The sequence below is a fragment of the Somniosus microcephalus genome, chromosome 1 (genome assembly GCF_052327205.1).
Source record: "Somniosus microcephalus isolate GS21.2 chromosome 1, FLI_Smic_1.0, whole genome shotgun sequence".
Classification (NCBI taxonomy): Eukaryota; Metazoa; Chordata; class Chondrichthyes; order Squaliformes; family Somniosidae; genus Somniosus; species Somniosus microcephalus.
In genome coordinates this window covers 103,132,429-103,147,989 of record NC_140987.1, presented here as the reverse complement: position 1 = coordinate 103,147,989, position 15,561 = coordinate 103,132,429, and the positions used below count along the sequence as shown (strand labels likewise).

The 15,561-nt window shown below is 46.1% G+C and overlaps 1 protein-coding gene across 1 annotated transcript in view; it reads right to left on the bottom strand.

Annotated features, from left to right (window-relative positions):
- The window catches only part of slc27a6 (solute carrier family 27 member 6), a 119,437-nt gene that overhangs the window by 73,937 nt on the left and 29,939 nt on the right, over positions 1-15,561 (bottom strand). Inside the window, exon 4 of the mRNA XM_085984431.1 lies at positions 14,702-14,826. Within this exon, the coding sequence (XP_085840557.1) occupies positions 14,702-14,826 (125 nt within the window). The remainder of the gene's footprint in view (positions 1-14,701; positions 14,827-15,561) is intronic.

Sequence of the window (15,561 nt, the reverse complement as noted above, 5' to 3'; positions counted from 1 at the left end):
CCGGTAATGGCCACTCAGGCTATATAAGCCTGTATATTGTGTTATATCCGTTAGTTCCCCTCCAGACTTTGCTTAGTAAACACCTATGAACCAACTCCTGTCTTCAGTGTCTCTATCAACACACGTACACTACAAAACTCATTCTAAGGTCAAATAGGACAGTGAGGTTGCACAATATCAGGCTCAAGTAACCAAGCAGCGAAGAATTGGACTGAGATCACAAATTTAGCTGCAAAGTTTCTAGTAAGACCCAATTTGGTCAATGCTGAGTATTGAAAAATTCTAGCTGCTCAATTTTATGTTGGAAACATAATTGGCCAACATAACAACCGTTGTGGAAACTGGGGGCTAGAAATTCATTATAGCCAAGGAATGGGCAGTGTTTAGACTAAAAATGTTTATGTAGCGCCAGTTGAAAATCATGTAGACTGCACGCAAAATTCATCCTCACTCCTTATTTAAATGATTGCAGTCATGATTCTAATCTAAAAACTCAAGCTCATTGGCATCACACTGAAAAAATGGACCAATATTGAATGTAGTCTAAATGCAAGTAATGATTGCCACAGGCTTTTTTCACTACTTAAAGGGGAGGTCCATTGATGCTGCAGCACCTCATTCTCAGCATTGTTGGGTGTGCAGCTGCCTCAACAACCATAAGAAGAAGGACAAAGAGAAGGAGCACATGTGTACAAATGCTGATGGTAAATCGACACCCCAGGGAGAGAGCCCGGAAGTTTTCTGAGGAAGATTTGGAGGCACTGGTTTTAGCGGTGGAGAGAAGGCAGGCAGTCCTGTACCAACTGGCAGGAGGCCCTCTCCACAAGTCTGCCAGACTATGTGGAGGGAGGTGGCACACCACGTCACGGGCAGCACTGTGCTCCCCAGGTCCCACACCCAGGTCAGGAGGAAGTTTAACAAGCTCACATGGGTGGTCAGGGTGAGTGAAGGCTTCAACAAATGCTACATATCACCATCTGTACCACAAGCTTCACACACTGCTCAATGTCGTACACCCCCAGCACTCACCCAAGAACAATCTCTACCCAGCAACACTCACACCCACATCTCACAAGTTGCACACTGACAGCTATTCAACTATGGTAGGCACAAGGGTCATTAGTTATTAGAATTCATGTGATATGTATATTTATAGATAAATTTATTAATAGTGTTTGGAATACTTTGTGGTCGCTTTCATTTCACCTTTGTGCCCAGGAGGATGCTATGATATGGCATGAGACAGGGATTGTATGATGGGGATGTGGTGAGCTACGGGGGTCTGGGGTTTCATTCATTTGAATTGCAGTCTGATGAGCCGGCCACGGACAGCCCGTCCGGAAGGCCGATTGTCTCGCTGCCTCCTCCCTCCCTCCTGTTCCTCCTCCTCCTTGTCCTCCTCATCCTCCTCTGCCTTGTTCTCCTCCCGAGGGGGTCCTGCAATCCCTGGTGGCAAGGGCTGCGCCCTCATGATGGCCAAGCTGTGGAGCATGTAGCAGACCACAACGAAATGGAACTCCTGCTCAGCCGAGTACCGAGGGCTCCTCCAGAGCGGTCAAGGCAGTGGAACGGTTGCTTCAGTAGGCCGATGGTCTGCTCGATGATGTTCCCGGTGGCAGCATGACTCTCATTATATGAGTGCAGGACAGGAGTGTTGGGGTTACAGAGGGAAGTCATGAGCCAGGTGGAGAGCGGATAGCCCTAGTCTCCGAGCTTGATGTGGTGGCTGGAAGAGTGCTGGCACACCGGTCTGGTGCAGGCTGAAGGCATTGTGGCTGCTGCCAGGATAGCGGGCATTGGCGGTGAGGACTTGCTGTGTGTGGTTGCACACCAACTGCACATTAAGTGAGTGGTTTCCTTTGCGGTTACAGAAGATCTCAGGATTGTTATGCGGTGCCCACAAAGCCACGTGGGTACAGTCAATGGCGTCCTGCACCATTGGGAATCCTGCTATCCTGGCAAAGTCACATGCACGCTCATCCTACTTCTTTCTGGTGATGGGGTAGCTAATGTAGTCCCTTCTCCTACTGTAGAGAGCCTCAGTGACCTCCCAGATGCAGCGATGGACGCGAACTGCGAGATGTTAGCTATGTCTCCTGCTGCAGACTGGCAGGATTCACTGGCGAAGAAATTGAGGGTCATGGTGACTTTGACTGCCATTGTGAGAACCATGGTCGCCCTGGTCTGAGGCTGGAGGTCTGGTTGCAGGAGGTGGCAGAGTTCTGTGACCACCTCCTTAGTGAAGCAGAGCCTTCTAATACACTGCTCCTCGCTTAACTGAAGGTAGGAGAAGTGCTCTTGTATTACCCTCGGAGGGCAAGGCCTCCTGTTGAGAGCCCTGAAGGCCCTCCTCTTCCCTCTGCGCAATTGTTCCCGTCCTTCTCGCTGCCTCCGCCGTAGATCCTGGAGGGCGAGGTCATTAATCTTAGCAAGTGTTGTAGTTTGAATCTTTCCAGAAATAATTATGCAGTTTTGAACTTGCCACAACACTTCTCATACAAAAGAACCTTGAAATTACTAAAGAAAACTGTTGCAGTAGCAGGAACTAACAGACAGCCACTCAAATTCACAAACCTGTCAGGTACAAGTGATTGGTGATGATCCCTTTAAATAGCGTTGCTGGAGCCGGCTTCCTGCTGCTGCACGCCACCTGAAGCTGTCATTAACTCCAGCCGGTAAGTCCATTGGCTATAAGGAAGTTGGAGATCGGGCGTCCAGTGAGCATTGCACACTCACTGATGTCACGATCTCCATGATGGTGAGGTCCCTGGTGAGTGAGTTTACTGGCAGCGCTACTGGCAAGTGCCGTGTGAACTGGAACCGGCATCAGGTGTTGTTACAGCTGTCAATGACATTTTAGCGCCATCTTGTGGCGCTAACCTGTGGCGCAACCCACACGAATTTTCCCCTCAAAGATTGTGGCGGAGACAAAGTTGGGTATGTCTTAGTCTCATAAATGTTGCTACCACGGACAGGCATATGGTAACTAACCTGGGTACTGATTTATAAGAATCCTGCCAGGTTGAACCTCAAATACTCAGTAGGATTCTCAAATCCCACATGTATAAAGCATTTTGTTGATGTATAAATTTGACAGCAGGTTGACAACAATCCAATTCTCATTTGCAAGGTGCCTTGAAAATAGGCTTCTGCCCCAGGGAGCTGATATGTTTGACTCACTTTCTGGAGAGCCACTTTATGCTGCACTTGCAATTTTCTATATGTGTTCTGTTACTGAATAGTTAAATGTGGGTTGCTTAGTGATTCTGGGAACTCAGCAAAGGTTGTCTGGAGGCAACTGACGGATGTAGAACTCTGTCATCCATCATGCAGATTTCCTGCATTATATTTTTCCCACATGAAAACTTCAACTAGGTCAGTTTATTACTAATTTTAAATATGTTTCAGCTAACAGTTTCTATAAGGGAAGCCTGTTTCTGTAACTGAAATAGGCAGGCCATTTGGGTTGAAGCTTTAGCGGCCTTTGAACTTAAGCTAGCCAAATTAAGGACCATTTGAAGGACAATCATTATTTTAATTTTCAGATTTCAATCAGACATTTTTAGAATCAAAGTATGCATGGCCTGAACTTAACGTGCTTAACTGGGCACTGGCAGCATGGCACCCTGACAACTGAGATTGTTGGAAGAAGTCAGAGATAGTAGTGGTTCTGTGCTGTGAACTGTTGCTGTCTATGATGCTATGTTCAGAATACTCCATTGTATCTTTGATCTGGCTTGATGCTCAGAGGCACCTTTGTCTGGGATATATGCTGCAAGCTGCTGGCCATTTCTTCAGTTTGTTTTGGTTGCATCAAAGGCAACCAAAACAAACTGATGTGATAATAGGACACTTAGAAAATATCAATGGGATTAGACAGAGTCAACATGGATTTATGAAAGGGAAATCGTGTTTGGCAAACCTACTGGAGTTTTTTTTTGAGGATGTAACTGGTAAAATAGATAAGGGAAAACGTGTGGATGTGGTGTATTTGGATTTTCAGAAGGCCTTTGATAAAGTCCCACATAAGAGGTTAGTGTGCAAAATTAAAGCACATGGGATTGGGGGTAATATACTGGCATGGATTGAAAATTGGTTAACAGGACAGGAAACAGAGTAGGAATAAATGGGTCTTTTTCGGGGTGGCAGGCAGTGACTAGTGGGGTACTGCAGGGATCAGTGCTTGGGCCCCAACTATTCACAATATATATCAATGATTTGGATGAAGGAAACAAAATGTAATATTTCCAAGTTTGCTGACGACACAAAACTAGGTGGGATTGTGAGTTGTGAGGAGGATGCAAAGAGGCTTCAAGGCGATTTAGACAAGTTGAGTGAGTGGGCAAATACAGATGCAGTATAATGTGGATAAATGTGAAGTTATCCACTTTGGTAGGAAAAACAGAAAGGCAGAGTATTATTTAAATGGTGATAGATTGGGAAATGTTGATGTACAAAGGGACCTGGGTGTCCTTGTACACCAGTCACTGAAAGCAAACATGCAGGTGCAGCAAGCAGTTAGGAAGGCAAATGGTATGTTGGTCTTCATTGCAAGAGGATTTGAGTACAGGAGCAAGAATGTCTTACTACAGTTATACAGGGCCTTGGTGAGACCGCACCTGGAGTACTTTGTGCAGTTTTGGTCTCCTTACCTAAGAAAGGATATATTTGCCATAGAGGGAGTGCAGCAAAGGTTCACCAGACTGATTCCTGGGATGGCAGGACTGTCGTATGAGGAGAGATTGGGTCGACTAGGCCTGTATTCACTAGAGTTTAGAAGAATGAGATGGAATCTCATCGAAACGTATAAAATTCTGACTGGATGCAGGGAGGATGTTTCCCCTGGCTGGGGGGTCCAGAACGAGGGGTCACAGTCTCAGGATACGGGGCAGGACATTTAGGACTGAGATGAGGAGAAATTTCTTCACCCAGAGGGTGGTGAACCTGTGGAATTCTCTACCACAGAAGGCTGTGGAGGCCAAGTCACTGAATATATTTAAGGAGATAGATAGATTTCTAGACACAAAAGGCATCAAGGAGTATGGGGAGAAAGCAGGAATATGGTATTGAGATAGAGGATCAGCCATGATCATATTGAATGGCGGAGCAGGCTCCGAATGGCCTACTCCTGCTCCTATTTTTCTATGTTTCTATATTTCTAACATCTGAGCTCTGTAGCATCAGGGAACAGCATTGCCATGAATACGCACGACAACAACAACTTGCATTGATATAGCACCTTTAACATAGTAAAACATCCCAAGGCGCTTCACAGGAGCATTATCAAACAAAATTTGACACCGAGCCAAATAAGGAGATATTAGGGCAAATGACAGGAAGGCTTTAAGGAGCATCTTAAAGGAAGAAAGACGGGTCGAGAGGCGGAAAGGTTTAGGGAGGGAAATTCCGAGGAAAGGGCCCCAGCAGCTGAAGGCACGGCCGTCAATGGTGGAGCAATTAAAATTGGGGATGCTCAAGAGGCCAGAATTGGAGGAGCGCAGAGGTCTCAGAGGGTTATAGGGCTAGAGGAAGTTACAGAGATAAGAAGGGGCGAGGCCATGGAGGGATTTGAAAACAAGGACGAGAATTTTAAAATCGAGGCATTGTTTAACTGGGAACCAATGTAGATCAGCGAGCACAGGGGCGATGGGTGAATGGGACTTGGTGGAAGTTAGGATTCGGACAGTAGTTTTGGATGAGCTTAAGTTTATGGAGGGTGGAAGATGGGAGGTCAGCCAGGACTGTGTTGGAATAGTCAAGTCCAGAGATAACAAAGGTATGGATGTGGATTTCAGCAGCAGATGAGCTGAGGTAGGGGTGGAGTCGGGCGATGTTACGGAGGTGGAAATAGGCAGTATTAGTGATGCTGTGGATATTTGGTCAGAAACTCATCTCGGGGTCAAATACGACACCAAGATTGTGAACAATATGGTTCTGAGGTCTGATGTGTTGTCATGCAATAAGATGGGTTGTGGATTGAGGAAATGTCCCTTTGATTGCAAGTGGGGGAGAAGGGGGTCAGGCTATGGCATTTTAAAAGTACGTATAAACCCTCTTAATACCTGCATAGTAGCAAATAGTCACCGATTAAAACACAATGGGATAATACAGGAAACGTTGGTTTATCCAGAGGTTATGTGTCCGGAATACTCGATCTAGCGGCAAAAATCAGGAGCCGTTTTCTATATGTTTTTTTTTAGTTCTCGTTGCTTTTTTTTCCCCCCAGTCAAGCACTGCAAGGTCTGTAGCTATAGCAACAGCTTCAGCTACAGACGCTTGCAGCTGCAGCCGACTGTTTTGAAGCTGTTGCTAAGCAACAGGGTTTGTTGATTCACACGGAGCTTCTCAGTTCCGTATGTTTAAACGTTAACTCTGGTATGTCCGGCACTTTTGATGTTGCGGCACCAGCTCGGTCCCGTCAGTGCCGGATATCAGAAAGTTTCCTGTAATTCGATTGCCCCCAAAAACGGACGTGATCGCAATACACCACACCCCCATCACTCACCTACCAACAATCTCTATCAATCAAGACTCATACCTCACATTCATATGCTGAACCTCACCCTCACACACTTACCACTGCTGCAAGCCTCACACCCATATCTCAGTTTTCACACACTGCCAGTTATTCAATCATGACAGCCGCATCAACCAAACACATTGCATCACAATCAAGGACACACTCTCTTGTGCAGGAGAAGGTGGCTCACAACCACAGGCAGCAGCAGCTAACCGGAGGAGGACAGGTGCACCTGCATATCCTAACCCCGATGGAGGAGTTGAGGTTGCATTCACTCGTACCACAGTCAGATCAGTTGATCATGGGCAGCCCGGCCAAAAAAGGACTCTGTCTTGGTTGTCTCCTCCCTTCTTCCTCCTCCTCAGCTTTTCGCCATATACGTGGTGGTAAGGGCTGTACCCTCATGATGGCGAGATTGTGCAGCATGCAGCAGACCACGACGAATCTTGAGACACACTCTGGTGAGTACTGCAGGGCTCCTCCAGAGCGGACCAGGCAGCGGAAGTGTTGTTTAAGGATCACAATGGTCTACTCAATCACATTCCGTGTGGCAGCATGGCCTTCATTATATGCATGGTTCCCACGTGGTTGGGTTGCGCATCGGAGTCATGAGCTAGGTGGTCAGCAGATAGCCCTTTTCGCCCAGTAGCCACCCGCTGGTTTGTTGTGGTGGGTCAAATACAGATAGTACAGCGGACTGCTGCAAAATGAAGGCATCATGGCTGCTGCCAGGATACCAAGCATTGACTTGCATGATGCGCTGAGTACGGTCACGCACCAGCTCGACAATGAGGGAGTGGAATCCCTTCCGATTGCGGTACATCTCCGAGTTCACATGCAGCACCCGCAAAGCAACATTGTGCAGTCAATGGCACCCTGCACCATGGAGAAACGTGCAATCCTGGTGAAGCCGCGTGCTCGCTTTGCCTGCTTCTCTCTGGCAAGAGAGAATGAAATGTATTCACCTCTCTTTGCATACAGAGCCTCAATGACCTCCCTTATACAACGGTGAACCGGCGAACTGTGAGATGTTGCAAATGTTACCTGCTCCAGCCCAGAAGGAGCCCGACGCATAAACATTCATGGCAATGCTCACCTTCATAGCCACTGGCAATGCCGTCCTCGCCCTGCTCTGAGGCTGCAGGTCTGCCTGCAACAGGTGGCAATTTCAGTGAGCATCTCCTTAGTGAAGCGGAGACGTTGCATGGACTGTTCCTCACTGAGGTTGAGGTAAGAGAATTGCTCCCTGAAGACCTGGGGTGGGTATGGCCTCCTGCCGAGAGCCCTTCTCCCCCTCCTCCTCCCTCTTCGAGCAGCTTGTCCTCCTCTGTGTCGCCTCTGTTCAATCTCCCCAACAAGCTACAGGCCAAGGGGGATACAAACTACAGCACCCCTGTCTGGGAGCAACTGGTCTGAGCAGAAGCCTTGAAGTAACCTGCCACACCTCTCCCTTGAGACTTCAGCAACTTCAAATAAGACACCAAACCAAGAAACACCTCTACAAACTCACCAAGAGTTTGGATAGAAATCAATCAGCAACTAACCTGAAAGCAGGTGATGATCCCTTTAAATATCGCTGGTAGAGGGTCCTTCCTGTTGCTGAACACGTTAGGTAAAGCGAGGGAGATATGAAGTCAGCGTTGAGGTTGAAAATGGCAGCGCTGGCGTCAAATCAGCATTGCACGCTGACTGACATCACGATCTGTGTACTGTGCATACTTCCGGTGCACACTCCCTGCGCTGACGCAAACGACTTTACCAAAATTGCATCCAGCACGGCCTGCACCAGAAGTGCGCGCATGAAGCGCGGACACCATTTTCGACACAAAACAGCACCCGTAGTGCCAAAAAAATCGGGCGTTACGAAGCTGAATTTCTAGGCCAATAAGATCCTGTTTGCTGCCAGAAATAAAACGATTATACAAAATCAGAGTTAAATTAAACCCAATTGTTTTGTGGTCCCCAAGTTAGCAGAAGACATGTTCCGATTTGCTTTGGCAGAGGGAAATATGAAGTCAGTGGAGATGCCTCTAGCCCTTCCGCTCCTCCCTGCAACATACATAGAAACATAGAAGATAGGAGCAGGAGTAGGCCATTCGGCCCCTCGAGCCTGCTCCGCCATTTAATGAGATCATGGCTGATCATCCAAATTCAGTACCCTGCCCCTGCTTTCTCCCCATATCCCTTGATCCCTTTAGCCTTAAGAAATATATCTAACTCCTTCTTGAATATATTTAATAAGCTGGCCTCAACTGCCTTCTGTGGTAGAGAATTCCACAGGTTCACCACTCTCTGGGTGAAGAAATTCCTCCTCATCTCAGTCCTAAATGGCTTACCCCTTATCCTTAGACTGTGACCCCTGGTTCTGGACTCCCCCGCCAAAGGGAACATCCTTCCTGCATCTAGTCTGTCTAGTCCTGTTAGAATTTTATAAGTTTCAATGAGATTCCCTCTCATTCTTCTAAACTCTAGCGAATATAAGCCTGATCGACTCAATCTCTTCATACGTCATTCCTGCCATCCCAGGTATCAGTCTGGTGAATCTTCGCTGCACTCCCTCCATGGCAAGAACATCCTTCCTCAGATAAGGCGACCAAAACTGCACACAATACCCAAGGTGTGGTCTCACCAAGGCCCTGTACAACTGCAGCAAGACATCCTTGCTCCTGTACTCGAATCCTCTCGCAATGAAGGCCAACATACCATTTGCCTTCTTAACTGCCTGCTGCACCTGCATGCTTACCTTCAGCGACTGGTGCACAAGGACACCCAGGTCTCGTTGCACTTCCCCTTTTCACAATCTATTGCCGTTCAGATAATAATCTGTCTTCCTGTTTTTGCCACCAAAGTGGATAACCTCGCATTTATCCACATTATACTGCATCTGCACCCAACCTGTCCAAATCATACTGAAGCTTCTCTGCATCCTCCTCACAGCACACACGCTTTGTGTCATCTGCAAACTTGGAGATATTATATCTAGCTCCCTCGTCTAGATCATTAATATATATTGTGAATAGCTGGGGTCCTAGCACCGATCCCTGCAGTACCCCACTAGTCACTGCCTGCCACTCGGAAAAAGACCCGTTTATTCCAACTCTTTGCTTCCTGTCTGCCAATCAGTTCTCTATCCAAGTCAGTACCTTACACCAAATCCCATGTGCTTTAACTTTGCATGCTAATCTCTTGTGCAGGACCTTATCGAAAGCCTTCTGAAAGTCCAAATACACCACATCCACTGGTTCTCCCTTATCTATTCTACCAGTTACATCCTCAAAAAATTCCAGTAGATTAGTCAAGCATGATTTACCTTTTGTAAATCCATGTTGACTTTGTCCAATCCTGTCACTGCTTTCCAAGTGCTCTGCTATTACATTTTTATAATGGACTCTAGCATTTTCCCCACTACCGATGTCAGGCTTACCGGTCTATAATTCCCCGTTTTCTCTCTACAACCTTTTTTAAATAGTGGGGTTACATTAGCTACCCTCCAATCCATGGGATCTACTCCAGAGTCTATAGAATTTTGGAAGATGACCAGCAATGCATCTACTATTTCTAGGGCCACTTCCTTAAGTACCCTAGGATGTAGATTATCGGGCCCTGGGGATTTATCGGCCTTCAATCCAGTCAATTTCCCTAACACCATTTCCCTACAAATACTGATTTCATTCAATTCCTCCCTCTCATTAGACCTTATGTTCCCCGAAATCTCTGGAAGGTTATTTGTGTCCTCCTTTGTGAAGACAGAACCAAAGTATGCATTTAATTGGACTGCCATTTCTTTGTTCCCCATTATAAATTCCCTTGATTCTGACTGCAAGGGACCTACGCTTGACTTCACCAATTTTTTTCTCTTCACATATCTATAGAAGCTTTTACAGTCAGTTTTTATGTTCCCTGAAAGCTTACTCTCATATTCTATTTTCCCCCTATTAATCCCTTTGTCCTCCTTTGCTGAATCCTAAACTACTCCCAATCCTCAGGTTTGCTGCTTTTTCTGGCCAATTTATATGTCCTCTCCTTGGATCTTATGCTATCCCTAATTTCCCTTGTTAACCATGGTTGAGTCACCTTTTTTGTTTTATTTTTATGCCAAACAGGGATGAACAAATTCTGTAGTTCATCCATGCGATCTTTAAATGTTTGCCATTGCCTATCCACTGTCAACCCTTTAAGTAACGTTCCCCAATCTATCCTAGCCAACTCGCGCCTCATACCATCGTAGTTTCCTTTATTTAAATTCAGGAACCTAGTCCCCGAGTCAACTACTTCACTCTCCATCTTAATGAAGAATTCGATCATATCATGATCGCTCCTCCCCAAGGGGCCTCGCACAACAACATTGCTAATTAATCCTTTCTCATTACATAATACCCAGTCTAAGATGGCCTGATCTCTAGTTGGTTCTTCGACATATTGGTCCAGGAAACCATCCCGTATACACTCCAGGAATTCCTCCTCCACAGTATTGTTACTAATTTGGTTAGCCCAATCTATATGTAGATTAAAGTCACCCATGATAACTGCTGTGCCCTTATGCACGCTTCTCTAATTTCCCTTGTAATGCCATCCCCAACCTCCGCATTACTGTTTGGGGGTCTATATACCACTCCCACTAACGTTTTCTGCCCCTTGGTATTTTTCAGCTCTACCCATGCAGATTCCATATCATCAGAGCTAATATCCTTCCTTACTATTGTGTTAATCTCCTCTTTAACCAGCAATGCTACCCCACCTCCTTTTCCTTTTTGCCTGTCCTTCCTGAATATTGAATACCCCTGGATGTTGAATTCCCAGCCTTGGTCACCCTGGAGCCATGTCTCCGTAATTCCAATTACATTTAATCCGTTTACATCTATTTGCACAGCTAATTCATCCGCCTTGCTCCTCGCATTAAGACACAAAGCCTTCAGGCTTGTTTTATCAACACTCTTAGTCCTTTTAGAAATATTATTTACTGTAGCCCTGTTTGATTTACACCCTTGATTTCTCTGCCTTCCACTTTTGCTTTTCTCCTTCCTGTCTTCTGTTTCTATCCTTGCTTCCCTTTCCTCTGTCTCCCTGCATAGGTTCCCAACCCCCTGTCATTTTAGTTTAAACCCTCCCCAACAGCACTAGCAAAAATTCCCCCTAGGACATCGGTCTCGGTTCCGCCCAGGTGCAAATCATCCAGTTTGTACTGGTCCCACCTCCCCCAGAACCGGTTCCAATATCCTAGGAATTTGAATCCCTCCCCCTTGCACCATTCCTCTAGCCACGTATTCATCTGAAATATCCTTCTATTTCTACTTTATAGATATGTGAAGAGAAAAAGATTGGTGAAGTCAAGCGTAGGTCCCTTGCAGTCAGAATCAGGGGAATTTATAATGGGGAACAAAGAAATGGCAGACCAACTAAATACATACTTTGGTTCTGTCTTCACAAAGGAGGACACAAATAACCTCCCAGAGATGCCGGGTAACATAGGGTCTGATGAAAGGGTGGAACTGAAAGAAATCAGTATTTGTAGGGAAATGGTGTTAGGAAAATTGATGGGACTGGAGGCCAATAAATCCCCAGGGCCTGATAATCTACATCCTAGGGTACTTAAGGAAGTGGCCCTAGAAACAGTAGATGCATTGCTGGTCATCTTCCAGAACTCGATAGACTCTGGAACAGTACCCATGGATTGCAGGGTAGCTAATGTTACCCCACTATTCAAAAAAGGTGGTAGAGAAAAAGCGGGGAATTATAGACCGGTAAGCCTGACATCAGTAGTGGGGAAAATTCTAGACTCCATTATAAAAGATGTAATAGCAGAGCACTTGGAAAGCAGTGACAGGATCGGACAAAGTCAACATGGATTTACGAAAGGTAAATCGTGCTTGAGTAATCTACTGGAAATTTTTGAGGATGTAACTGGTAAAATAGATAAGGGAGAACCAGTGGATGTGGTGTATTTGGACTTTCAGAAGGCTTTTGATAAGGTCCCGCATAAGAGATTAGCGTGCAAAATTAAGATACATAGGATTGGGGGCAAGGTATTGACTTGGACAGAGAACTGGTTGGCGGATAGAAAACAGAGAGTTGGAATAAACGGGTCATTTTCCGAGTGGCAGGCAGTGACTAGTGGGGTACCGCAGGGATCGGTCCTCGGACCCTAGCTGTTCACAATACACATTAATGATCTGGACGAGGGAATTGGATGTAACATCTCCAAATTTGCAGACGACACAAAGCTGGGTGGGAGGGTATGCTGTGAGGAGGATGTCGTGAAACTCCAGTACGATTTGGACAGGTTGGGTGATTGGGCAGAAACATGGCAAATGCACTATAATGTGGATAAATGTGAGGTTATCCGCTTTGGTGGCAAAAACAGGAAGGCAGATTATTATTTGAATGGCAATAGATTGGGAGAAGGGGAAGTGCAAAGAGACCTGGGTGTTCTTGTGCACCAGTCGCTGAAGGTAAGCATGCAGGTGCAGCAGGCGGTTAAGAAGGCAAATGGTATGTTGGCCTTCGTAGCAAAAGGGTTCGAGTACAGGAACAAGGATGTCTTGCTGCAGTTGTACAGGGCCTTGGTGAGACCACACCTTGAGTATTGTGTGCAGTTTTGGTCGCCTTATCTGAGGAAGGACGTTCTTGCCATGGAAGGAGTGCAGCGAAGATTCACCAGGCTGATACCTGGGATGGCAGGAATGACGTATGAGGAGAGATTGGGTCGATTGGGCTTATACTCACTGGAGTTTAGAAGAATGAGAGGGGATCTCATCGAAACCTATAAAATTCTGTCAGGCCTGGACAAACTAGATGCAGGATGTTTCCGATGGCCGGGGAGTCCAGAACCAGGGGTCATAGTCTAAGGATAAGGGGTAAGCCATTTAGGACAGAAATGAGGAGGAATTTCTTCACCCAGAGAGTGGTGAACCTGTGGAATTCTCTGCCACAGAGGGTGGTGGAGGCCAGTTCATTAAATATATTCAAGAAGGAGTTGGATATATTTCTTAAGGCTAAAGGGATCAAGGGATATGGGGAGAAGGCAGGGACAGGGTACTGAATTTGGATGATCAGCCATGATCTCATTGAATGGCGGAGCAGGCTCGAAGGGCCGAATGGCCTACTCCTGCTCCTATCTTCTATGTTTCTATGTTTACTCTGACTAGCACATGGCACTGGTAGCAATCCTGAGATTACTACCTTTGAGGTCCTATTTTTAAATTTACCTCCTAACTCCCTATATTCAGCTTTTAGGACCTCATCCCGTTTTTTACCTATATCGTTGGTACCTATATGCACCACGACAACTGGTTGTTCACCCTCCCCCTCCAGAATGCCCTGCAGCCGCCCCAAGACATCCTTGACCCTTGCACCAGGGAGGCAACATACCATTGTGGAGTCTCGTTTGCGGCCGCAGAAACGCCTATCTATTCCCCTTACAACAGAATCCCCTATCACTATAGCTCGCCCAGTCTTTTCCCTCCCGTCCTGTGCAGCGGAAGTTGGCTGCTGCTGCCTTCCCCCGATATCCACAGTGGTATATCTGTTTGAGAGGGGGCTGGCCACAGGGGACCCCTACACTACCTGCCTACGCCTACTACTCTGCCTGGTGGTCACCCATTCCCTTCCTGCCTGTGCAGCCTTTACCTGCGGTGTGACCAACTCCCTAAACGTGCTATCCACGATGTCCTCAGCATCGCAAATGCTCCAGTATGTATCCATTCGCAGCTCCAGCGCCGCAATGCGGTCTGCCAGTAGCTGCAGCTGGATACACTTCCCGCACACATGGTCGTCAGGAATATAGGAAGTGTCCCTGATTTCCCACATAGCGCAGGAGGAGCATGCCATAGAGCCGAGCTGTCCTGCCATGAATTACCCTTTAATTAATTTAAATTAATTTAAATCAAATCAATACCACTAATTACACTACAATTAAATGATATACTCAAGGGCCCTTGGTTACTAACACTCCCTGATACACAACAGAGACCTTAGAAACTATAACCACAAAAATCAAGACCTTCTAAATTTTATAAACTATTAATCTTAACTGTCAAACTATAGAGTAGTATAAATACTCACCTGGCCGTACTCACCCAATCAGCTGCTTCCTCTTGCCCGCGTCACTTTTTGAACTGAAACAGTCTTTGTAACACTTCTTAAAATCATGGAAAGGAAAGAGATCTATCGCAAAAGTATTACCTTTGGCTGATTACACAAGTAGCGGCAGAGTTCTCCAATGTACTGGAAACATGTAACATTATACTTTCGACAGTCATTCCAGAACTGGCTAGCTGAGAATTTCTTCTTTAGCACCAATGTTGCACCTAAATGAACACAAGAATGTACCTTTCAGACATTCAGACAGTGACAAGAAAATAGCTCCCCCATTCATGTACTGTCAATAATCTTGAGCTTCTACAACAATTACAATTGCAAGACAAGGGGCATAGGTCAGTATTAGAACAGAAACTACACATGGATGGGTTGAAATAAGACATAGCCATAGAATTTCAGTGTAATTTTTGGGGTCGTCAGATAGCTCAGTGGGTAAATGCACCAACTAATGCAGTATTGAGCCATAGAGAACTTAAAACAGAACATACTGGAAGACAAAGTTCTTCAGCACCTGAAAGAGAAAAGATAGATTAACATTTTGGGGTTGAGATCCATTGTCAATTCCCTGCACTCTAATGAAGTGTCTGGGGGGAATTTTCCGGGGGGTCAGCGAATGCGATCGGTCGCAGGTTGAGTGGGAAATTTTGTTTTTGAACAGCAGGTTGGGATCCCGCTATCAACCCACCGCCACGCGCCTTTCACAAAAGTCGAGTCTGTCAGCACTGAGCAGACCCGACATGCAGCAGCTGGGGAGGCAATTCAGGTCATTATGACCTTATTAAGAGCATTAAGAACTATTTTCAGCTCACCTTCAGAGCTTACCAGGTCATCCACGGGATCCACGCTGCTCGGGAATCAAGTCAGGTAAGCAGGGCGGGGGTTGTGTCACCATGGAATTATCTCATTACTGGACAGCTGAAAATGTGCTATAAAAGCTCCCATCT